The sequence below is a fragment of the Lagopus muta genome, chromosome 11 (genome assembly GCF_023343835.1).
Source record: "Lagopus muta isolate bLagMut1 chromosome 11, bLagMut1 primary, whole genome shotgun sequence".
Classification (NCBI taxonomy): domain Eukaryota; kingdom Metazoa; phylum Chordata; class Aves; order Galliformes; family Phasianidae; genus Lagopus; species Lagopus muta.
The window spans coordinates 218,225-243,421 of record NC_064443.1 but is presented as its reverse complement, the minus strand read 5'-3'; the positions used below and the strand labels follow the sequence as shown (position 1 = coordinate 243,421).

The window sequence follows — 25,197 nt, the reverse complement described above, 5'->3', positions numbered from 1 at the left end:
GGAAACTAGGAATATGAGTCCCATCAAGAAGTACAGTATTTGCCTTAGGTTTTCATAGGCATTTTTGAACAGTGTAACAGAATAACCAGGCTGCATAGCCCAGCCTCAGCAAATTCAGTCAGGAAAGGATAGAAAGTATGAGCTACTGAGTGAATATATTATAACCACTGTAAAATGTATATGTTAACACATACATGAGAGTACCACCACACACTCTCAAAAAAAAGAAAAGAAAAAAAGACACATCTGTCCTGTAAATAAAAGTGTGCATCAAGAGATCATTACCAGTTGTGAATTCTCATCCCTGTAATTGGCAGCGATATCTTGGTTTTCCATAGCTCCTCCTAAAAGCCCTGTTGCATATGTTCTTAGTGGCTGATCAGCTTCTCGTGCCCATTTAAAGAGATTTTCAACTATTCCTTCCTAGAATGCAGGAAACAAGAAAGCAATTCCAACAGTTAGGCTTTTTTTTTTTCCTGTCAGTATTACTAATAGAGATCTCCAACAATTTGGCAGGTTTCAAAGAAATGATGTTGAACTTACACTAAGAAAAAAAAAAAAAAAAGTGGTAAATTACTTACATTTCTCTAACAGCTTAGTAGTTGAAAAGTCACTTAAAACACTTCCGGTGCCAGAGGAACTCATTACATTAATGACTGCTCACTGATCAAAAGAGCAATCCTCAATAGTCATATATAATATATAATAGAGATATATATATATATATATAGGGGAAGAGAGAAATGTATGCAATTATACCAACCCACATATAAGAAAACCACAGTGTTAAACATTAATATTTTAACAGGAAAACTCAGAAGTGATTGAACATGGCCTGCCAGGTATTTTTTCTTAACAAGGCTGAATAAGTGTTAACTAAAACAGTTAATTAAAAGACTACATGTTAGAATGAAAGATTCTACTATTTTTTTTTTCCTCTAGATCACTAGTGGATTTTGAAACATATATAATACCATAACATCATTAGCATGACAAGATCTTGCACCTTGTACAAAATTTGAGAAGTAGGTACAACACAGAAAAAGATCAGTTAATAATAATAATGAATAGACACACATTTCAGTAAGAATCTCCAGCTTACACATTTTTAAAGAGTTGTCCGTTATACATAAATAAATACTAAATAATATAAAAATAATAAATAATAAACAAATAATAATTAAATTTTAATTAAAGTGTTCTTATGACATTAGAAAATGAGACGCGAAATCCACTGGGCGCTAGAGGGCGTCCTTATGACCAGAACAACACATTCTTAGAACAGCGATTGTCCGTCATAAAGCCTCCTACAAAAAGAAAACCTTGGGAACCAGAAATGAATTTCATATATTTTCTAGTCACAAAAAAATTAAGCTAAGTTTAGCACTTTGGGCTTAAAAAATTTCTATTAACATAGAGATTTTGTGTTTCAAGAATAAAAACTATAACCTTCTCAAGGAAGAAGCCTATCACTTTGCTTTTAACTTTTTTGGGTCAAAGCCTTAGATTTTAAGCAGATTGCAAAAAAACCATATTAAATTCAATACTTCAGAAAGGATATGCATTATTCCTTTCTCTTATCACACTTTAGAATCCATATCTCTATTTCTAATAGTAAAGGAACTCAAGTGAAACTTCCACATGAAGCACTACCTGATTTCCAGACTTCAGAAAAATACTATATTAATTTATTTTTAAAGATGAAGATAGCAGGGCTCAGGAACAAAATCTGCTTTCTCCTCACTTTCAACCCTTTGTGCATTCCTACATAAACCACACTTGCCAACATACAGAAGCTGAATTCAGCTGTCCATAACAGTTCTAGATAATCCCCATGAAGCACACAGGCTTTAGATTGCTTGAATTATGACTTGCTCATCATTTAGCTTGAATAATGCTATCACTCTGCTGCAGTAGGGATTACCAGGTGACAAGCTTACAGCAAGTCTTAACATTCTATTCTGCCTGCTTCACTCATGAACCTATAAAATAACAACTTAAGTATAACGTTTCCCAAAACATTAATTTAAATTATAAATCATTTGAGCTGGAGGGAACATTTAAAGGTCATCTAGTCTAACTCCCCTGCAACGAATACGGACACCCTTTAGCTACATGAGGTTGCTCAGAGCTCTATTCTTGAACATCTCCGTGGACAGGGTATTCACCACCTTTCTGGGCAACTTGTTCAGTGCTTCATGGTCCTTATTGTAAGAAACTATTTTGTCCAATCTAAATCTCCCCTCTTTTAATTTGAAACTATTTCCTCTTGTCCAATCACAACTGATCCCACTAAAGAGTCTGCACCCTTCTTTCTCACAGCGCTCCTTCAGATACAGATAAGCTGCTGTCAGGTCTCCCCAGAACCTTCTCCAGGCTGAACAGTTTCAGTTCTCTCAGCCTGTCCTCACAGGGAAGGTGTTCCATCCCTTGGGCCATTTTTCAGGTCCTCCTCCGGACACATTCCCTTCTGTACTGAGGACTCCCACATATGGATGCAATACTCCACGTCTCACCAGCACAGAGCTGCTCCATCCTCACATCGTCAGACTGTACTGATAGTAAGGGTTGCCATGACCAGGTGCCAGTCCTTGCACTTGGCTTTGTTGAACTTCATGAGGTTCCCCCAGGCCCACTGCACAAACCTGTCTAGATCTCTCTGCATGGCCTCCCATCCCACAGATATGCTGAACGTATCATACATAATTCCAGTTCCTGTTTGAATCAGTCCTCTTATAACTTACAAGCTGTGGAATACTTAAGATTTGATCAGCTGAACAAGCCCACATTAGAAAGCCCCAAACCTTTAATGAGGCTAAACAGATTGTCTCCCAGAGATAGGATTTAAATGTTGCTTTTTACTGGTTTCTCCTATGGGGTGAACTGTTGGAGTACATAATACACCAAGCTTATAAACTAAACCTTAGTATACAAGATACCTTTTCCTGAAAGACAACAGCAGTTTCCAGTCCTGGCATGATATCCAGAAGAAGTCTGCAGGCAGCAGTGTTTAATGGAGGTTCTCTGCTCGTCATCACATAAGCATTCACTAGCTAGAGAAGATCAGGAAAAGCATCAGTTTAAAATTCAGGAGTTGAAGTAACTTCTCTGAGAAACAGAATTCCCCTCTGATCTGATGTTCACTGATTAAATACTTTTCTTGAACTGATTTGTAAAGACAAATGCCTAAAATAATTACAGCTCACTAACAGTGTAATCATGTGAGAGTAATAGCTGAAAAAAACATTACAAAATCAAATACATACATTTTTGCTTATCAACTGCAGTTTAAGACAGAAAGCCCCACTGTAAGCAATCTGGCAGAAACCTTGCAGCAGTATGCACTGATACAGGTGGTGCGCTGAGATGAGGGAAACAAAAATTCTGGCTATTAACTCATGAAAGGGTAGAGCATTGCAAGAGGAAAGCCAGACTCTTTTCTCCAAATGCTCTGCCTGAGCCTACTAGAGCTAGATACACTCTGCTTGTACAGGCACTCCAGCATTCCCAAGTATTCAAAGAAAAAGCACTGGAATTAGTGGTATTAATTTCCATTACAGAAATTAATTAGGATTTTAAACTTTTATTACAGGACCTACACTTGCTTTAAAGAGACTGATAAATGCCAAGAAGAACTAATTCAATCATTAATACGTGTATTCCAGTACTCTTGATTAGCTCACGAACTACCCCTTTCCTTGGGTCACTCTAGAGCAGCAAACAAGCTGCATTTAAACAGACTTTAAAAGCCACTGTTATGGAAGAAGTAGTCCCACCACCAGTAAAACTAATATTAAACAAGCACAAGTACAGAGGTAAATAACAGAAAACAAAAATATTACAGTGTCAAGAAGACTTGACAGGTACAGTCCTTAGATCAAACCTACCGCATTCATGAAATCATCATTCTTGAAAAGTATCCTTAGTAGGTGACCAAGCATACACTCAGGGTCCGCTCGACCTATAGAGGAAACAGGAAGACTTATCTATGTACCTCAAGACTTCAGTACTGAACTACTAACTTCCGACTGACTGTGGAATAATGTAGTTAGCTGTACCTTTATCAGAAACAGAATTATAGAAGCCATATGCATTATTCATCAAGTTAGTGTTTCCTCTAGTTGCAATTACCTACTTAAAAGGTGTACTAGTCACACCAGACCCTGATCAGTAGTGAACAGATTCAGGCTAGATTTTGCTTACTTTTAAACATGAATTATCATGTATCAGCTGATGCAGAGCTATCAAAACCACTCAGAATGCCTTACCAGGGTGTCGGTCATCAAAAGGGTCTGGATCCCCTTTGCGGTATTCTTCAGTCTCCTTCTCAATCAACTCAGACATCCTATAGAAGGAACGACATAAAATGAGCGTAATCCACTCCGTCCTGCCCCGATGTGCAACTCCTCACGTTAGCCTATTGTTACAGTGCTATCAAACAGCTTATCAGCTTTCATTTGAATGGCATTCAGCACTACCAGAGGATTTCAGATGGTCCACCCAGAAGGGTTAATAAAGAGCCTTGCCTCTGGTACCTCATTCCCTATCAGCCCATCAAAACATGCTGAGACCTTATCAGCATCCCAGTGGCACTCAAGTGTGATGCTCTGAAGGAGTCAATACTGCTTATTTACTCATGTTAGAGTCCTGGTGATGTCTACAACAGATACTGTAGAGAATTACAAGAAATAGGAATTTAAGCAGTACCCTTCACCTTACAGTTCCTCTTCTGGAGTGGGATAAGCCCTAAACAAGCAACTCTGCCCACTTTCCTCTTCAGTTTAGGCAGGTGCTAGGTCTTTTTAGGTGATAATTGGCATACTGAGTACATGCCAGGAGGGACTGACAAGCAGCACGGAAAGTGAGCTGAGCACTCTCCTCAGCCCATGCAGATTAGGGAGGCAGCCAAAGAGCATGCCAGCAGAAGCTTCTGAGTGGTTCTAGGGACAACAACATTATCATAGCCTAGATGAAACAGGCATACAAATCACTGATTATCTGATTTGGATGGTTGCGTTTATTTTGAGACAACTAGGCGCAATCATCTGACCAAAATATAAAAGCACTGCCTCTTCAAAATTGGCTTTGAAAAGAAAAAAAAAAAAAAAAAACCAAAAAAATTTTTTGACTGAAAGCACACAAAGAGTGGCTTATTCCACTCTCCTACCATTTTTACTGAGAATTGACAAACTACCAAAGCTCATTCTCACCTCTTAACACAGGCACTGACACAAAAGGTTTTAACAACAAAAAACAAAAAGAACAAACACACAAATGCTGTTCTTTTATGCAGGTTTCAACATTTCCTTTATTCACTTGATATTAAGCTAGCTCCCTATCCACTTGAGTGTGCAAGCAAGATCTAGGTACTACATGAGGGACAGGTGTTCTTCCCCTCACTTTGGACTCTTTTTTTTTTTTTCCCCAAATTGTTTACAACTATCCCTGCAGATCACCTTTGAAAATTAGTCATATTCTCACTTTCACTTGCCAGAAACATGGCTCACTTGAAGTCAAAGAAGGAGGTTGTGGGGACTCTCAAGTTGCAACACTACCACTGATGCAAAAGGCACAATATAAAGCGGTGCCTTTATGACAGACTACAGACAGGATGCTCTGCAATACCACACTGCAACATACCATACCCCATATTTGGTCTGTGGAGCTGAAGTCAAAACACTGCGCTCTTGCCATTGTGTCACACTCTGACCTCTGCTGAATCAGAATCACATTTTAGCAGGCACATTTTCATGCACAAAGAGAAGTTTTCTTCCAAGTAACTTAGAAGGCAGTAGGAAGTAGAAAAACATCACTCACCAAACAAACATGACCACAGCTTCCTCTGCCATAAGCCTAAATCAATATGCAAGAGCACTGCTATCTCCAGACATCAGCTAACACAAGCTCCACTTGGGGAGGATTCCTAGCACATCTTCCAGCAAATTCTTTTTAACCTATGCAGTATCTAAAACCTTGTATTCCAGACAGATATATAGCTTTCTCTTTTTTTCTCAGAAGCACTGTAAAACCTGCTAGAGCCAAGGGTACATCTCCTCACTATCAACCTTAAGTAGACCTGTTACCTACACCACAGCCAAAATACCTAAGCTCTTACTATCCATCAACTCTCTCCTTGCTGTACAGAAACCTTAGAGAACCAAAGGAGGATTATCAGATTTGCTTAGGCCTAAAGAATGGAAGGAACTCAAGGAGTTCCAAACCTCTATCAATGCAAGAAAATGCATGTTGAATTTAAATTTCTTAGAACACATTAAATTTCTGGTGTTTGTCATTGTGACAAAAATCTTGGAAGCAGCACATATGCTTCCATCAATACACAAACCAGACAACAATACACACAGATGCACCAAAATACGGCTCAGGATTTTCAAGAGACCTACTCATTTTTAAACACTTGGCTTTGGCTTTTTGCAGCTCATCTCTCTCTTCTGCACTGTTATTTCTAAGGAGCAGTATAAAAAGCAAGCATTTGTGCCTGCAAGGTGAGGCATAACACAGGTCTGCGCGAAGAAGCTCCAGCACATTTCTGTCATTTCTACCCAGTGCCAGCTCAGGATCTGTGCACTAAGGTACCTGACCCAAGAACACACAGCAGCATGGTACAGAAACCTGGGCTGCTCTAACGCACCAGTGAGCACAGTAAGCCCTTCAGGCACACACCAGGCAGACAACAGCTCTGACAGTAGAGGTGGGAGGAGGAACTTTGTGGAATTCCTGTGACTGCCTTATTATACCAAGAACATTACAAGATTGCATAAGAGAGGTCTGGCCTGGGAAACCACAACTACAATTGATACTTTAAATAATCCTCTTGTAGAAGACTTCCTATAATGAATGGTGTTACTAGCACATACATACCTAGAAACATCCCAGGGAATATTTTCCTCACACAATAACACGGCAGCGTAACAATGTCCAGTTAAAAAAAAAAATCAACTTCTGAAATTTCCCTTTAAGCATGCTGTATGAGTTGCAGTAAAATTTTTTCAGTAAGGCTCCCTCCATCCAATGTGTCTCTCCCTTACTTTCACATAAACTGCCCAGCATCAGTGCAATTACAAACCCCACACCACCACTCCGATGGAACCACATTCTCACAGCTTTCTATTTTGATCAACAAATTACAAGTTTCAGAAGAACATACCAAATTTATTTTACTTGTTTAATGATTCCATCAGTTTCTACTATTTCAGAGTATTAAATCCATGTTTAGAGGTAGACTGTGTAAGACCTTTTGCAACATAAATGCTTAGTAAGCTTGTATGCATTTAAGTACTACACTCACAGTTCAAATTTCAGGCCAAGGATAACTTAATTACCAACAGTTAACCAGTTATTAAAAACCTTCAAGCAAACAACACAGTAAAAACTGCTCTCAAGCAAATTCCTAAATCTGAATATCAGAAGTTATTTTATGGAACTCACCTGGTGAGAATAGGAACCATATCTTGCCCACTGCCATGTTCTTTCTCCCATTGCTCAAGCAAAGTAGTGAGCTCAGCCTTGGAGTCCACATGCCCAGATCCTGAAGTCATGGCTTAGCCTAAGGCAGAGGTAACAAACAAACAAAAAAAAAAAAAGCAGGAAGGTGAGCAAGACATCCCACAGTTTTACAATATTTACTGAAACAATCCAAATCAAAACTTAAAATCTACTTGGAAGACCACAATACTGCTGCACTTCACTTTAACTACTGAAGTTTTCTCTTGGTCCATCGCCTGAAGAATAAAGGAATGCATGCACACTTAGAACAAGTCTCAACTGGTACACGACAACTCTGAGCACAAGGGAAAGCAGGCACACCTAACCAGACGTGCTCAGCACTAAAGCTGTTCAGAATGCTCCCTCAGTTCCACACAGACCTGAGTTTAACCCTTTGCCACTGCTCAAGATTTGCTCACGAAACCATAAAGCCAGGGCAGCAAGATTACCATCAATGTTTTTATTCCAGTTTAATGACCCTGGACATTGGAGAAAGAACCAAGAATCACCTTGGCTTGGTGCTGCTGAGGAGGCAGGTGACAGTGAGAGGAGCAGGTCACATATTGCCCTGTTTATGAGGTGTCCAGCCACACGCAGTGGCTCCAGGGAGAAGGAAGAGCATGCACAGGATGGAGCACTGGAGCACTTGCTCAGCTGTATCAGTTTTCTGATGACTTAGCTCCCCATCCTCAAAAGCAGGCTCCCTACAGCACTCAGCAACCTGTCACAGGACCATTTCAGGGAGGGCACACTCACTCTAGGTTCTGCTTAAGCCTCTGAATTTCCAGACATCAATTTTTGTCAGTGTAATAAAAATCTACTTGAAATACTAACAGATCAAACTAGAACACACTCTGTCTCAAAATACTGCCATGCCCTAAAGCAGTTACAGCATTTCATTAACCATAAGATAACCAATATCCGTCTGCTACAAGATTAAATACCCATGTCATAAATGACCCAGAGTAAGAGCTTCCTAAAATCATGTTAAAGGCAGATATGTCATGTTTAAGGCAGTTCTGTACACACAAACCCCTGTAATATATGTTTACGAATCACTTAAAGAAGAGACCATTAAGGCAGCCATGGTTTCACCTATTCACATAAGCCTTTACAGCCCAGGCTCATTCTGACAGAAGTCCCCATGCATAACTGAGTGCTGGCCTCCCCCGACTTGCTGACAGCCTTCCCTTGCTTGGGGAGTGAATGAGCAACCCTGCAGCCCTACCTCCCAATCGGCACCTTCTGCACTTACTCAGGGGGTGGCAAACAGACATCACCCAGCTGAAATGGGCAGGGACTGCAGCTTCCCAAAGACCACAGAAAAATACACCTACAACATCAAGACACCTAGTCAGAAAAACACCATTTTGATAACCACTACACACAAGCAGAGTATGAAGAAGAAAAAAAAAAAAAAAAGAAAAAAAAAGCCTAAACATAGCATAAGCTGGCGTTCTCTACATGAGAACTAATTGTGATTTTATCTAGAGCATTTTCATCATTCATTTATCACAGGTTTAGCAGCTTTGGAAAAAGCACCAACTTAATGCAAACAACAAAGCATCCTGAGATTGTACGCACACAACGAAACATCTCTGATAAGGAAAACTGCTCCTAGCTCAGAGGTCCATGCCTTTTTTCATTAACTCAACAACACTTGCCAGCAGCATTTCTCAGCTTTTAAACCCACAGAAAAATAAAATTCGTATGAGTAAAAAAAATAAAAATAAAATAAAAAACTACTTTGAGCTTCTGAATGTAAGTGCTGTAAATGGCAACTGCATTCAACTGTTTCTGACATCCATACCTTTGTTCCATGCCCAAAGGACACAGAAAAAAATGCCTCATGACCCCAGAGCTTGTGTAAGGCCTAGGCAGGCTCTTTTGCAGCCTGCAGAACAGCTTATTTTCCCTAACGAATTTTCATTATTTCAGCTAAAAAATGAGAAACACTACTCCAGCAATACCAGCAAGAGGTAAACAAAGTCCCATGCAGGAAGATCAGAGAAGTGCTCAAGTTATACCATAACCAAGGGGAAAAAAACCTTGGAGCTTATCTCACTTCAAGCACGTCACAGGTCTGAAGAACTGATGCTCATACAATACTCCCTGCAGTAGAGTTAAAACATAAGAATGCCACCCTTTTGACAGGTGCACAGCATTGGTGGTGCCTCCCCAAGGCATCCAAAGGAACTTGGCTATTCTAAGTGGCACTGCAAAGGGCAGCAACAAGAACTCTACCCCCAGCAGCACCTACTGCTGCAGTTCCCATACAAGTACACCAGAGACAAAATATGCAAGGATTGAAAGTTATGGCAGCCAAAAGCCTTTTCAAATGCAAGAATCAAAGAAGTTCCTGCTGTGTTTGTTTTTTCGTTTTTTTCTTTCCAAGTATTCTACCTTAAATCATAGTGAAGCACCCTGCAGAAAGGCCAAGACCAGAAATTATATGAACCGAACTGCAAATATCACAAATCCCCCCACCCTACTGGACAGGAAGGCCTGCAAGGGCTCTCCCTCAGAGAGGCTGGTGAACACACGCATCCTTACACTGCTTTCCAGGAACCGGAACAGGGAGCACCTCTCCCAACAGGAATTGAATCCATGACTTTTTCATTTTTACTTTCTAATAAGTTTTGGAAATCATGTGCCACAACAGATTTTAGTTAATACATATAATAAGCTAGTGGTGGAAACACTTTCTGCAACCCTGGCTGCAGTTTCCTAAGAGCAGAGCACAGCTCAGGCTGTTCAGCTTCACCTCTTGCTCCTCAGCACATGTGAGTATCACACTGACATGAAAACAACAGGTCATTCACCTATTGATCAAGTTACATTGCTGAAAAGGATTATGAGATCTGAACATAGTGACGGCCATACAGATAAGCATTTTGAAGTGTGAAACCTGTCAGGTGAAAAAGAGATCTATTCGCGAAATCTGAAAGTCCACAGACGGTTTGGTTAGTTGGGAAACAAACTCAAAAATCTACATTTTAATTAAAATGGAAAATGAAACGGACACATAAAAACAAAGGTGTTAACTTATGGAGAAAAAAAAATCCATTTTAACCAATATTGCAGAAAGACTGCACATTCAGGTTTATAAGTTTCATCAACAAAAAAAGCCCAGGAGGATCTGTGTGCCCAAATACAGAGTCAACTCAAGGTCTTAACACACACACACACTGACCTCACTCAGAGTAAGACATGTAATGCAATACTATATTCCCAGATGAGAAACTTAGGAATCAGAACCCAATTAAATGCCCAGCAAGCAGATCAGCACATCTGTATGTTCTTCCCATATTTTTTTAACATGAGGAGTTTCTTACTTGAAAGGAAAAAAGGAAACAGTAACAACCTCCTGTTCACCACAATTACTGTTTAACAGCAGAGATAAATGTCAGCTGGTGGACCACATCTGTTGAGCCCCAACCAACCAGGCCCAAGCTGGAGAAGGAGCACGCTGCCAACCCTGGGATGGAGCGCAGCCACAGCACCCATCGCCCGCACCGGGGGACCTGAGGCACTGTAGTGCTACAGCTGAGAGGAGGGGAACCTTGATTCGTGCCCCTTACCAACCGAACACCTCGCACAGCTCCCACCAGGCTGCTGTTACACAACGCGTTCCTGGCATCACTTCGAGCGTTACCCAATAAACAAATGAATAAATAGAAAAACATTAAGGAAGTCTTGTGGGGATTTGCTGTTTTGTTTTAAAGCCGTAACATCGTCTAACACCGGAGGAAAGCACACAGTTACTCAGTCTATCAGCCCCAGCGCTCACACCGACCAAACCCGACACTCCCCCCCGCCGGGGCAGGCAGGTACAGCCGGCAGCCAGCAGTCTGGGGCGGGCACCGGGCCGCGCTCCCCGCCCCAGCACCGCCCGCGGAAGCGTTGCCGCTCCCCCACTCCGCGGGCAGCGGCGAGGCTCCCGACGGCCCCGCGGCGCTCGGCCCCCCGAGCTGGGCCGGGAGCGGAGCCCCCGGGAGCTCCTTGGGGAAGGAGGCGGCCGAACGGCGGCGGGCGGAGGTCCGCGGAGGTAAGCGCGGCGCCCTCAGCTCCGCCGTCACCGAGGACGCCCGCAGCCGCGGGGCGGGACGCGCAGGCTCGGCAGCCCACCCGCCCGCGGCTCCCGCACGGCCCGAGGCGACTCTTTCCCCCGCCCCCGCCCGGCCCGGAGGCCGCGGCCGCCGGCCCCGCGCGGCCCGGCCCGCCCGGCGCCCCGTACCTGCCCGATGCCCCGCTGGGTCGCCGCCGTCGCCACCCCGGCCCCCGCGCTCGGCCCCGCGCACCCCGCGGCGGCCGCGATCGCTATGGCGGGCACACACTTTGTGCGTCACCACGCTGGGGGCCGCGTCACAAAGCGCGAGGAGCGGCGCAAGAGGAACGTAGGAGGAGAAGCCGCTAAGACCTCGCGCGCGGCCGGCCGGGAAACGCAGTTCGGGCGGACGTCGCGCGTCTGCGCATGCGCTGCTCCGGAGCGGCGCCGAAGAGCGCCTTGGGAGTCGTAGTTCTCGGGAGGCGGCGCTGCTCTCGGCGCTACTCGGCGCTCACGGTCGCTGTCCGCGGGCTGCTACGACGGGCGCCGAGCCGCGGCTGCGGGCCCTGATTGCCGGCTGTCGGAGGGCTGCGGCCGGGCGTCACCTCGATAGGCGGGACCTACGGCGGTGATACGCTGGGGCCGAGCGACAGGGCGGGGCTCTCGCCATTTCCCCGCTTTTATGCCTCCTCCTTTCGCTTATCTGCGGGGTCCGAAGGCCACCCTGCTCCTGCCCGGTGCCGTGGGACGGCATCGCGGACAGCGGTGACCGAACACCCGCAGCTGCGCGGGGCCGCCTCCAGGGCGGCTCAGAGCGGTGCTGAAGCCGTTCTCAGGGTCTCCCGGGCCCCCAGGGCCTGCTCCCTTCCCACATCGTAGAATCATTACGTTTAAAAAAGTCTACTAAGATCATCGAGCCCAGCCATCGACCGACCCCCACCTGTCCACTAACCGTGTCCCTCAGTGCCATGTCCCCAGGGCTTGGCCACCCTTTCAGAGAATAAATTTCTGCTAATACCCAGTGGGAACCTCCCCTGGTGCAACTTGAGGCTGTTTCCTCTTGTCCTACCCCTGTTATCAGGGAGAAGAGGTCAACTCCTGGAGCCCCCAGTACACGAGGGATGCAGAGCTGTTGGAGCGGGTCCAGAAGAGGGCCACTAAGATGATCAGAGGGCTGGAGCACGTATCTATGAAGAAATGCTAAGGTAGTGTGGCTTGTTTAGCTTGGAGAAGACTCCAGGGAGACTTCATCATGGCCTTTCAGTACTTGAAGGGAGCTCATGAGCAGGAGGGGAATCAATTTCTTACATGGTCTGATAAAGAGGGAATGGCTTTAAACTAAAAGAGGAGTGGAAGAAGTTGTCTAGAGAAGTTGTGAATGCTCCATGTCTGGATGCATTCAAGGCCAGATTGGGTGGGAACTTGGGCAGCCTGATCTGGTGGTTGGCAGCCCTGCCCATGGCAGGGGTTGAAACTACATGATCTTTTAGGTCCCTTCTAACCTAAGCCATTCTCTTATATATAATCCCTACCTTGCTACAACCTCCTTTCAGGGAGTCGATAGAGAGTAATAAGGCCACCAAGCTCTGCAGCATAAGTTTGCTGCATGACTCACAGAGGTGCATAAGATCAGTAACAGAGTTCAGTCCTCCCACAGCACTTGTGCATACCACGCTGATGCTGTAAACACCCACAGCACCCATATCATCCCCTGGCAGCACTCAGGGATTCCTACAATGTCAGAAATTAAATTTTTGGGACAGTCTGGCCCTGCCCTGCTAACATGTTTGTAAACAAAAGGGTGTTCCTCTGCAAATTCCATGCCCCAGGAGACATTAGGGATGGGGTGGAAGGTCAGTGTCTGGGCAGGTGCACCTAGGAATGGAGAACATACCACAGGATGGCTGTGGAGGTTGGTTTGGCTGCAGTGTGCTCCTCTGCTGAGCGCTCTCCTCCCTTCCACCCTGACCTGCAGTGCCCATGGGCACATAGTGAGTGAGCAGCAACTACAGTTCTCTCTCAGCTCCAGATCTGGTAGCACCTATCTTATTTTCAGCTTGAAGTGCCAGCTCAGAGACTGTTTTATGCAGAAATGTATCAGTCTGTATCTGCAGAGATATTCACAGGGACTTCACACACCATCCAGTCTCCCCAGCAACACTTGCTGACCATCTGTGTAAGAACGTTCATACTGTGCAAAAAAGAATACGCTTGAAGATTATTGAGATTATGGCCATTAGGTAACTGCAGTCTAGCAAGCAGCATGTCACCAAATGCTCTACCTATCTTCCTTGCCATAGACAGGATAAAAAAAGACAGAAAGTGGGAGTAGGCAGGGAAAAGCAGAGCAGCCGGATCCTATAGCCCTCTCCTCTCAGCGAAGAGGCTATGGCGTGCTCGCTTCGTGCCAGATGTTGTGCTACAAGAGGCAGTCTGGTCACCTGGTGGCACTCCAGGATCACTGCACCAGACCGACATCCTCTAGGGAGGACAGGGAAGAAAAGCAAAATAAGCACAAATTTACAAACAATCACGTGGGGCTAATGTGAATATGCTTGGAAAGAGCCACTAGTGTGCACACACACAGAGCAAAACCGTCCAACATCTGGATGGAGAAATAAAATGCAAAAGTTCAGAAAAAAAAATTGCCCACTCGAGTTCTGCCTGATCTGTTGCCATTTCCAAGAATGACAGGAATAATTCAGGGAGCTCAGTTCATGGAAGGAGTGTGCAGAGGAGATGCAGAGGGCAGCAGAGCCTAGTCGAGCATGTGAATTACAGTAATTCTGCATTCTCAAGCCAAAAGTCAACAGGAAAGTTAAATAATATAGGCTGACCATTCTGTTTTGCAAAGCAGCCCTTCATGCTTTGGTACAAACCCACGGTTTTCTTGAATCCTGACCATGCCACAGGAATGCTGTCTGGTAGCTGGCATTGGGCAGATAAAGCTCAGGGCTTTATCCTCAGCTTCTCACAGTCATCTAGAAGCTTCAGGGAGGTACTGAGACCTCTCCTCTGTCCTAAATGTGAAGGTGGGTTGTGGTAATTACAAGCATAAGTAAACACGCTCATTTTAGATTGTCAAGGAATTCCATCAAGGGTCTTAGTGATAGCTACATGATGGTCTCCAATATCTGATAATTCTAATCTGTATTTTACAGCAGTGGTCTCTGCAGCTCTCAGTGCTCAACAGAATCTCAGATCCAAGCAGCCACATGTACAGGGCATGTCTGTGACTGCTGACACATTTGGAACCAGACCACTGTACAGTCTGAACATAAACCAGTTGGGTTGAGCGTGAACTCAGCCACACCTAGAAAGAAACCCTGAAGCTGCTGTAGCAGTGAAAAGCGTTTAACAGACCTCAAAGTCTAAGAAATTATCAGCTGAAGGGAGGTAATTTAAAGCTGCAAAGAGAGAATAGGCTGCCTGAATTTGTGCTAGGATTTACCCATGACACTTGACCTATGTTTCCCTCTCCCATGAAGCAGCCCATGTTTCTTCAGCCAAAATGAATGACTTCCTCTGGTAATACTTCGCTTTGTGCTGCCCTGACCAGATGGCTCCAGAAATGCTCCCAGTGGAGATGTCTCAGGGCAGCTTGCTGAAGCACTGAGCACCACCAAGTCTGCGTACCTTGAAGATGCAGGCAGACCCAGCGCAGGATGTTAATGGCCACAGCCCCAGACTCCCCTGATCCTGGGTGACGTCAGAGAGTGCCAGTTCTGCTGCTGACCCCACACTGTTGAGGCAGAACAGTGGCCCAGGCTCTAGGGAGCTTTCCTTCCCTCTTTCATTCATCCTTTTGTGCAGACTATGTTGTCTTCTCTCTTTCTGCTTCATAGTCTTAGTCTGTGAGAAAGGAATATAGCAAGAACAAAGCTTCATATATTTATTTGAACAAACAAAACAATGAATGCATGAAGATGAGGCTGGAGGGCAAGGGAAAACTGCTGAATTTTAAGGGATTCCAACAGGTGCCAACCTACAATGGAGAAAAATGCCATTGCCTCACAGTTTTGTTGTGAGCAACTGCAAAGAGACTTTGCTTTGTGGGTGCTGGGCAGCACCACAACCCCACCCCAGCTGGGTACTCCCTTTGTCAGGCTGAGAAAGACACATTTCTAAAGTTTACACTACTCCTGCAAAGACACAACATACAACAAAAAGAAAATAACAGATTTTATGCTGAGCACTTAAAGATTACTAATCAATGAGCATTATTCACAGCTTGATAATGTAGCTGCCTTGCAATAATAATGCAAGTTATAGCTGCAGGGGAGCCCTAAAACCTGGCAGACATTGGCATCACCTGAACAGTGGCTCCTCTCTGCACACTGAACTGCCATCTCTGAGGCGCGTGTCTATCTGCAGTTATGACATTGCTACAGTGTGGTAAAATGAATGTTAATGGTGAAATAGTTTAGAACCCCAAAAATGGGAGGTTGAACAGAGCCCTTAAATGAAGCTACATTCCAATAAATGAAAGTCTGGGAACAAAACCAAAAGGGCCATGAGGCCCATGGCAAGAAGCTTTGGACCCTTTTTTATCCTCTCTTAAGGATAAAATGCTTGGAGTCTTTAAATCAGAAGTTTGGGCTGCAGGAGGAGGCTTTGTACACTGACATGAGGCTTTGGGCTCCTCACACTGGGGTGTGAGGCTTCAAAATAAAGACTCCTTTCCACATTACAGAGGCATTGAGCCTCACCTCAGGGTGCAAATTTTCTCTGTAGTCTTTTTTTGGTTTTTCCTTTCAAGGCTCAGAGCCTTGGCTGGAGGGCCCAGAGCCTTATTTCAGATCAGAAACATCCTTTTCAGCTCCAAACCCAAGTACCAGAGCTTGAAACCTCTTTCCCGTGTCTGAAGCCCCATCTGAGAGCAAAACCCAATCTGGGAGACTCAGAGCTGGATTTGAAGGCTTCAGAGCACCACCAGCCTACTGCTGGCAGGGAGCTTCGGAAACAGAAAGGACCATGTTCCTAGGTAAGCCCTGCTGTGCAAGGGTTAGCTGAACAACAGCCAAACAACTGCAGGACTGCTGAGGCAGGACTGAGGGCTGACGGACACTCACCTTTGACCCAGGGAGAGCCAGGACAAAGCTGATGACTGCTTGACCTCTGGTGTGCTGTATGGGAACTGCTGAGTCATGGCCTGAACCTCTGATTGATCACCTGAGGCGAGCCATGAGTCAGCCAGAGGAGCACAGGTGAAGGCAATTCACCTGTGCTGCCAGAAGCCAGGCTGCACCCCTCCTAGACCTATTGAAGAGCTGGCTACCAGTAGGGAAGGATCTCTTCTGGAGATTGCCTCTTCTGGTGTTTTGTAGGTGAGCCCAGCATAAGGGTAAGCTTTCCATTTATTCTCTTTTGTTATCATTGTTCACTTTGCCTACCTCTCTTGATTATATTGTGATTGTAACATCTTGATATCCATTGATTATACAGTATGCCCAGCAAATGCTGGACTGCAGAGAGCATCCAGCAGAGGTCTGAGCTCTGGGAAAGCCTCAGGCTAGCTGGTGAGAAGACATGCCTTCTGCTCAGAGTAGGGTACATCCATGCCTGCATGTGGCCCAGAGCCCAGAATGTTCTCCTGGCAGGGAGGAGTGTTACTGTGAAATAAGCCCAGGCAGGAGAGGAGGTGATGATGGCCGGAAACATTTTGCATCTTCATTTCTCATTCAGAGCACTGCTCAGGTGAAAACACCAGCAGAGCTGACAGTTTCAAAATGCTTTAGTCTGTGTTGAAGTTTCAAAGCAAACCACAGACCTTTTACTATGCACACTTCTCTTTATGGTTTTCCCTCAACCTGGTGGCAACTAACTCTTCTCTTTGCATTTGTTTTAGTTCCTCTTCTCCCATAACACCGACTTGAAAAGCAACGATGCCTGCCTATGCTAAGATAGCCGGTGAATAACTGGGCTGAAGCAGGGAACCATGGCTGTCTATATCCATTCAATGCCTCAAATAGCTGCTGCTGCCCTGCTGCCCCCTGCTGCAGCAGCAGGCAGTGACACATGGCAGCCCCTGGCACCCTGCCTGCAGATGCCACCCACCACCTGCATCGCACCTGCCTCTCTGGCATTTCTGTGCCCACCACCACTGCTACTCATTGTGGTTTGATCCTGGTGGTGCTCACCTGCGCCAGCCTTGCAGGCTCTCTGGGATGCCCTGCCTGACCTTTCCACCCCTGGCTGGCAGTGCCCATGCTAGCAGTGCCTGTGGTGGCTGCAGCCCCTGCTCTGGCCGAGGAAGGGCTGGGAATCCTGCTGCCTCCTGCTTTGGTGTGCATATAGTGCTTGCCTTGTTATGAAAATTACCTCTGCCACATTGACTCATGTTCTTGGTGTAGCACCAGCCTGGGCCCTCGGCTCTCTTTTAGGGCTTACCTGTTAGTGCTAGTATCTGCATCCTATGTATGGGATGGATGGGGCAAACAAATTTTCTTCTCTGCTTTAGAGGCATATGTCCCTGCCCAACTCTTCTATAATGGAAAGGTGGATTATCTTGACCTTCAGTGACTCAGAGGTCTTCCGTCTCATCTCAAGAAGATTCTGAAAGGTAAGCGCTCTCACTTCCAGCAGCTTTACCACAGGTCCTGACTGAAGTTCAACCAAGAGACGTCCCAGCGAGGGAGCTGTGGGTAATGAAATGTGATTAAATGTAAGGAGAGGAGACTTGAATTTTAATGAGATGAAAATAATTCTAGAGAAGGCAGCATCCCTCTGGGGTGGAGTATCCTTTAAGTTAACAGCTTACTCTTTATATCCCCAACTGGGATACTAATTTATCTTCTGCTAATTGCAGGCTCTGTCCTGAGTGTTTAGTTAGAAACTTTTTTTTCTGAACTCCTGTTCTGATTTTTCTTGCTTTTATTCTCTGCTCCAAGCTCATTATGGTGTGTGGTGGGGCCAGCAGAGATGTGCTGAGCAGAGTCAGGTCTCAGTCCCTTTTTTTCTAAGAACTCTGACAGACATCACCAATGGCCTCAAGCATCACTCAATTTCCAGAGTGCACAAAAGCAGCAATCTGTACAAAGAAAAAAAAAAAAAGAAGCCTTAAGATCATTTCTTTCTAGACTCCAATCTCAAACTGCTCTTTCTTAAAAGCAACTCATATGTACCCTTGTATGCTTTCTTACAGTGCAGTAGTAAAAGCCACCAGACTTTCTTTGATCTTTGTTCTGTTCTTCCCCTGTTGCTCAGGGGTCGCAGAGAAGGTGGAGAGGGAGGAGAAAGAAAGATGTTAGTAAAAGCAGTTACCTCACTGAGTGATTATCTCTTTTAGTTTCTTTGGCTACGGAATCTCCCAAATTTGCACAAGCTTCTAGGGCCCCACAGTCAAAATTACTTAAAATAAAACGCCACCAACAGAAATGGGGAGGACTCTCAAAATAGGCTTTTAAAGTCCTGCTACACAGAATCAGAAACAGCAGGTGAGGGACTGTGATTCTCCTTCATCTCCAATCTGTTGCTAATCATTTATCTATTCAGAGATGATTTCACGTTTTGGCTCTTTCACAAGGTTTTACCGTTACAGGGTCTGGACTCTAAGCCTCAGTCTCTGATTCAGAGAGTAAAAACTGGGCCAAGCACTTGGGTCTCAGTCTGGCCCTTGTGTCTGGCTCCCCAGCCATGGGTTCTGGGCGTAGTTTCCAGGGCCAGTCCTCATTTCCCAGCCTGACTGCCTGCTCCCCATCCCCGGGCTCCGTTCCTGGGCCCTACAACCGGTTTCCGGCTTTGAGCCCCTGAGCCTTTGTCCCGAATCCCAGTCTTTGGGGCTGGTGTCAGATCTTGGGCCCTGATCCCTGGGCCTGGTCCTGAGCCCTAGGCCTAGCCGTGGTTCCCGGTCCTCATTCTCGTTCCCCAGCTCTGGATCTGGCGATCTGGGCCTCCGTCTCCAAACCCAGTCGCTCTTCCAGAGCCCAGAGGCGCCCCGACCTCTCCGCTACCAGCCGCGCGTAGCACCCGGAAGTGAAAGCAAGCACCCCCCCCCCCTCCCCCCCCCCCACTGCCGCTGCCCGGAAGAAGCCGGAAAGCCCACGCTCTCGCGAGATCGTCCCACCCAATCAGCTGCCGCAAGGTTTCTCTCCTTCCCGTATCCCTTCACTCCCAGCACCACGCCGCGTCGCGGCCGCAAGAACCAACGACCAGTTGGTTCTGGTCGCCCGGGTTATGACGTCACCACGCCGGAAGCGCCGCGAGAGAGGAGCGGAGTTGCGGGAGGAGCGCTTTATTTGGCCGCCAAAGAGGGGCTGGCGGAAGTTTTACTGCGAGCAGTCGCCTACGCAGCTGTACCTCGTAACTTGGCCAGCTTTAGCACCCTGGCGAGGTCGCAGGCGGCGTGCACGGCGTTGACGTCCTTGGTCACCAGCTCCTGCTTGTTGTTGTTGTTGATCTCCCGCTGCAGCGCCGCCAGCTCGTTGAAGCCGCTCTACAGCAGCTCGCTGTGCTCCTGTAGCTTCAATTCCAGCGCCCTGTCCAGCTCCCTCTGCGCGCTCGCCGCCTCCGCCTGCATCTTGGCCTCCAGGGCTTGCAGGTTCTGCACGTAGCTGCTGCGCTCGTCCGCCAGCAACACCTCCAGCTGCCGTTCGCGTTCCGCCTTCTGCTGCTGTTCCAGGAGCTATGCCTGCTGCTTCTGGTCTGGGGACAAAGGGACGGGGACGGGTAACCAGGAGCTGAGCCTTCTGCTTCTGGTTAAAGAACGGAGTTTGGGGTCCCCGGGGTACGGAGGGATGGGGGAAAGCGACAGTGCAGAGGGATAGGGAAGGAATGGAGGGGCGTGAGGACAGAGTGCAGGGATGTGGAGATGGGGTGAGAATTCCTCAGGGAGAAAAAAGGGACAATTTGAGGTGTCTCCTGGGCACGCTGGGACACCCCAAGGGATGTGGATACTCTGTCCCCTGGGGATAAAGGGACTCCTCAAGAGATGGGGCCATCATGTCCCTGAAGGCATAGGATGCTCAAAGTATGTGGGGATACCATGAGCTGTCCCCAGCAGACACAGCCCATGGAATATGGGAATACTGCCAGATGTCCTCCAGGAATAACACAAGGTGTCTCTTGTCCCTGGAGGACCTGGGGATGGGTGATGGAGGAAGGAGAGAGGGAACGGCACCGGGACGCACTGCTCACCCCCCAGCTGCTTCTCAGACAACGCACTGAGCGAGGCTGCCTTCAGTGCTGCCTCCGCCTCTGCCCGGCGCTCTGCCAAGAACTCATCCAGCACCTCCTCGGCTTGTGCATCCCCACACGATTGAGGTACAGCCCCTGGCTCCTTGTCCTTAATCCCCTACCTAGAGCTGCCCTTACGTTGGGGTTGTTGCCCTCTGCTTGCCAGTAGGCCTCCAGCAGCTGCTGCCGCTCAGCCTCATAGGTACGGTAGGCACCAGGCAGTGCGTAGGCCCCACGGGACAGGCTGGTATCCAGTGCCCGTGCCAGCTCAGCCAGCAGCGCCTTGCAGTGCCACCGTGATGCTGCATCATTCTTCTCCTGCAGGCAGCTGTACTCCGTGCTGATCTGCTCCTGAAGGTCGGGATGGGGGCAAGGTCATGGTGTTGATGGGGAGAGTGTCACAGGGACAGGGTTGTGGGGATGGGGAGAGTGCTGGTGGGACCACCGGTGCAGAGTGTTGGGGGGAAATGAAGATAAGGTCACGGGGATGGAGAGCACTGGGGGATTGGGGACAAGGTCATGAAGACAAGGGCAGCCTTATAGGGGTGGGGACTGGACTGTGTGGACAGGTTAGTGGAGGCAGGGTGCCAGGGGATAGGAAGTGCTGTGACAGTGGTGACAAAGTCATGGGAACAGGGACAGCCTTGTAGGGATAGGAACAAGGCCGTGAGGACAGGGACAGCGCTGTGGCAGAAAGGGGGGGGGCACGCACCATGAGGCGCCGCTGGTGCTCCTGGTTGCGATCCCAGAAGCTGCGACGCTGGAAGATGAGTGCCTCACGCAGGTACTGCCCATGCAAGGCTGAGAGCTGTGCAGGCTCTGTGGGCAGTGGCAGCCTCTGCATGCCCTTGGCATAGGCCTCCAGCGCTGCTGCCACCACAGCTGCATTCTCGTTGGCCATCATCGCTGCTGCTGCTCCCTGCAGGCAGGGGAGATGCCCATTGTTGATGGCCTCCGTGTAGCTGTGCAGCAGCATGCTCAGGGCTGTGGGGAATGACACAGTGACACCTCCCTCACTGTTGGTACCTTGCTGCTGTGTGTTGCTGTTGTCCCCTGTCATCCCTGTGTTTTTTGTCCCGTTGTCAACCTGTCATCACCTCATCATTGCCTTGTGTCGCACCATCGCTGTTGTCACTCTACTGTCACCCTGTTATTCCTGATGTCATCATTGCCCCATGTCACAATTATCATCCTGCTGTTACCATGTTTCTGTTTCACCGTTGTCATGCTGCTGTACTGTGTTGCCATTGTATCCCTTTTATCCCATTGTCATCACTCTGCTATCCCAGTGTTATCTCTCCATTGTCTCATGTTGCCATTGTCACTGGCCCCCTGTTGTCCTGTGTCATCACTGTCACCCCATTTTCACCCTGTTGTCCCATGGCACTCTTGCCTTTATCCCATTTGTCCCGTATTGCCTTTGCCTTTGTCTCCCCATCATCCAATTTGCCATCATCATTGTCTTCCCATGGTCCTACTGTTGTCCCTTATGATGACATCACTATTATCAGCCTGCAGTCAGTACATTCTCATGCTGTTCTCTTGTGTTGCCATTACAATTGTCTCCTTGTTGTCCTGTGTCAGAAACCCGGTTGCAGCTTCTCCCACACTGCCAGCCCCGTGTTGGCTGCCAGCTGCTCCAGCATGAGCTGCTTGAGGTGGGGGAAGAAGTTGTACAGACAGCCCAGCAGCTCGTTGCTCTTCACTGTAATGTGTTCTCGGCACTGCCACCATCACCACACTGCCACTGTCCACAGGGACACAGTGACGTGCAGGGACAAGTGGTGATGTCTGTACCAGGTCACAGGCACTGTGTGTCCTCCAGGCACTCCTCGCTCATGGGCTGCACACCCACCTGTAGCTGCAGCGTGAAGTTGTGCATGGCCCAGATTAAGCCGTTGTCACAACATCACCATTCTTGTCACATTGCTGTTGTCACTGCACTGCTGATCTCCCACACAGTGTGAGGGACTTCCACTATGGTGCAGCCCAGTGATGGACACAGCCACCAATGGGCTGGGTGACACCAGTGCTGTGGGGTTAAGAGACAGCATGCTGCTGTTGCAAACCAGGCAGAGTAGGGCCGGCATCGGGGGCACTAGAGCCTCCTTGGCCATGCAGCTGCCAGAACCAAAAGGTTCTGCCCAGATCCCTCAGACACATTTCCTGCTGCTGCTTCCTTTGCTTTACTCAAACAGGGCCCAGTGCTGTCCCAAAATGACAACAGCTGGAAAGTGTCACACATACTCCTCTTCGCTGTCACTGTCTGACAGGACAAGCTGAAGCTATGTGAGCAGATTGCTCAGGATGTTCACACCTGCGTGTCACCATGACCATGACATTCCACTGAGAGCAGCTCTGATGTCTACCTGTGCTCTAGGACTGCCCAGTCTGGAAAAGCTTTTTGAATTGTATGGGCGTGAAAGATGTCACTTTGCACTAGGAGAGTTAGCAGAACACAATGGATCCAGGAAGAGAACAGCTGGCTATTTCTCTAGACAGTTGGACCAAGTATAGGGTGGATGTCAAGAGCAGTGTCAGCAAACCCTGTGGCACTGCCCGAATGCAGGAGGAAAGGCCGGGTCCTGGCCCATGCCACAGCCGGCAGCAGCCCCGGGGCTGCCTGCATATCCCAAACACAGCGGCGTGCCCAAGAGGACGGAAATGCCCCCAGGACGGGGCCGCAGCTGCCAGCCTGGCCTCCCGTTGCGTGTTGGAAACATTGCACGCCGCCGGAGTCAGGGCCAGAACCCAGCTCAGCCTGAGCCGGGCCGCAGGGAGGAGGGAGTGGGTTGGGTGCTGGGGGAAAGGGATCCCCATGGTTGCAACCTCTACAGCTGCTCACCTCGGGAAAGGCAGAGAGGAACAAAACTGACAGTGGCATGATGGAACTCTCAGTTTTATTGTGATGGACTATGATGACTTTGGATACAATTGGAGCTTGCACATGGCTGCTCCTGCGACATCATTGGGGCTGGCTGTTGATGTTCGGGGCCCAGCGTGGTACCCGGGAGCGGCTTCGTCCCTGGGCTGGTACCCGGGAGCGGCTTCGCCCCTGGGCTGGTCCTTGCCGCCTGGAGCAGCTCCTGCAGCATCTTCGGGGCTGGCTGCGGGTCTCTGCAGCCCGATGTTCAAGAGGGGAGCGGCTTCGAGTCCGGGCCCGCCCTAGCTGTCTGGACCGGCTTCCATCCGCTGCTGTGGAAGCCCTTGAGGACCGCGGTGCTCCCCGTCTTGTGCATCTGTTGGTGCCACTCTCAGCACTTTGGGTTGGTGCCTGCCTGCTCCCACGTGTTTGCCGTCTTCGGGGTTGGCTTGGAGAATCTGGGGCCCGGCGCTGCAAGGGAGAGCGGCTTCTTGTCTGGGCCCGCTGCCCCTGTCTGCACCGGAGGTTGTAGCCAACTGCAGGGGAGTTCCTTGAGGACTCTGATGTCCCCTGGCTGGCAGAGTTTAGGGCGCTGCTCCCGGCAATTGGGGCAGCATTATGGCTACTCCCACGGTGTTCTTGGGGCTCATTAAAGCCATTTTCATCCCGGTGTAGACGTGGGCGGATTCTCCTCCGGTCTGTCCTGCGCTGCCTGGACAGGCCGCCGCTCTCAGGCACGCGGGAACAGTCAGCTGGCCCCAATGGTGCCTGGCTGGTGGTGCTGGAGCTGCTCCTCTCTGGTGTCGCAGAGCCTTGGGATGGCTCCATTTCCTGCTGGCTGATGGTGCTGTAGCCAGGAAGATCTGAGTTGCTGCCGGAGGCTGTAAGGGGAGGCAGGAAGGTGAGCAGGATGGAATTACAGCCACGGGGTGGAACTGGCTCCCATTTGTCCAGGGCTAGAGGGATTTGAGCAAGGCCGCTCTGAGCAGCCGCTGCCAGGCCTTGCCTGGCCCCAGCCCAGCAGCACATGTCCGTTTGCCTCTTACCAGTGCCCTCTCCAGCACAGGCGTTGCACTCCCAGCTGGCTGTGCTCTGACTCAAGTTGGAACAGCGCCGATGAGTGCGTTGCGCAGCACAGGAGCTGCAGAGGAGCAGCTGCCAGGGCCTGGGGAAACCAAGGGGTTGTGGCCATGAGGACAAAGTGATCTGAGCCAGGGAGTGACCGGCATGGCTCTGGTGCTCAGTCCGCGCTGCCCCAGGCTGTGGCGAGGCCGTGATCCCACGCAGAGCCCCAGAGGGCTGCTGAGGCAACTCACCCCTCTCCCTCTGCGTGCTCCCTGCCGCGTGGGTAACAGCAGTCACTGGCATCGCATCTCCTGTGCCTCTCTAGTAGTGCTGCATAGGCGTTGTTGTCCTCTAGTGTCATCTCTTCTCTTCTGCCAGAGAAGGGATGGAATGTGATGAGCACCCGCTGCTCCAGGACTAAAACTAATCCAAGGAATCCCTCCCCCTCCACCCTGTCTCCAGTTCGAGATTCCCAATGATGCTGAGGGCCATGTTGATGGCTGCAAAGGACCTGGCCTGCTGGGACAGTCCCTTACAAAGGACA

General features: G+C 48.3%; 2 protein-coding genes across 9 annotated transcripts in view; both read right to left on the bottom strand.

Annotated features, from left to right (window-relative positions):
• The window catches only part of DCAF1 (DDB1 and CUL4 associated factor 1), a 52,194-nt gene extending 40,073 nt beyond the window's left edge, over window positions 1-12,121 (bottom strand). The window contains exons 1-6 of one of the 3 annotated variants that reach the window (XM_048956989.1): window positions 11,741-12,121; window positions 7,447-7,564; window positions 4,269-4,345; window positions 3,888-3,961; window positions 2,940-3,053; window positions 286-423 (exon numbers count right to left, since the gene is read on the bottom strand). In XM_048956989.1, the coding sequence (XP_048812946.1) occupies window positions 286-423; window positions 2,940-3,053; window positions 3,888-3,961; window positions 4,269-4,345; window positions 7,447-7,556 (513 nt within the window). In that variant the 5' untranslated portion in view covers window positions 7,557-7,564; window positions 11,741-12,121. The other 2 variants (XM_048956987.1, XM_048956990.1) reach the window with 2 other exon arrangements.
• Window positions 12,122-15,429: 3,308 nt separating this feature from the next.
• LOC125698553 (serine/arginine repetitive matrix protein 2-like) lies at window positions 15,430-25,196 on the bottom strand. 6 transcript variants are annotated; one of them, XM_048957008.1, is made up of 3 exons: window positions 19,617-25,196; window positions 17,942-18,581; window positions 15,430-15,536 (listed from the first exon to the last, which is right to left on the bottom strand). In XM_048957008.1, exon 1 carries the CDS (start codon window positions 24,954-24,956, stop codon window positions 23,691-23,693), a length of 1,266 nt encoding a protein of 421 aa, XP_048812965.1. In that variant the 5' UTR covers window positions 24,957-25,196; the 3' UTR covers window positions 15,430-15,536; window positions 17,942-18,581; window positions 19,617-23,690. The 6 variants fall into 6 exon arrangements, 4 of the variants coding, with proteins under 4 accessions (XP_048812965.1, XP_048812962.1, XP_048812961.1 ...); XM_048957005.1 differs by having other exon boundaries at window positions 15,430-18,189; window positions 18,312-18,581; XR_007379221.1 differs by lacking the exon at window positions 19,617-25,196 and adding an exon at window positions 18,676-19,530 and having other exon boundaries at window positions 15,430-18,581.
• Between the last annotated feature and the right edge of the window lies 1 nt (window position 25,197).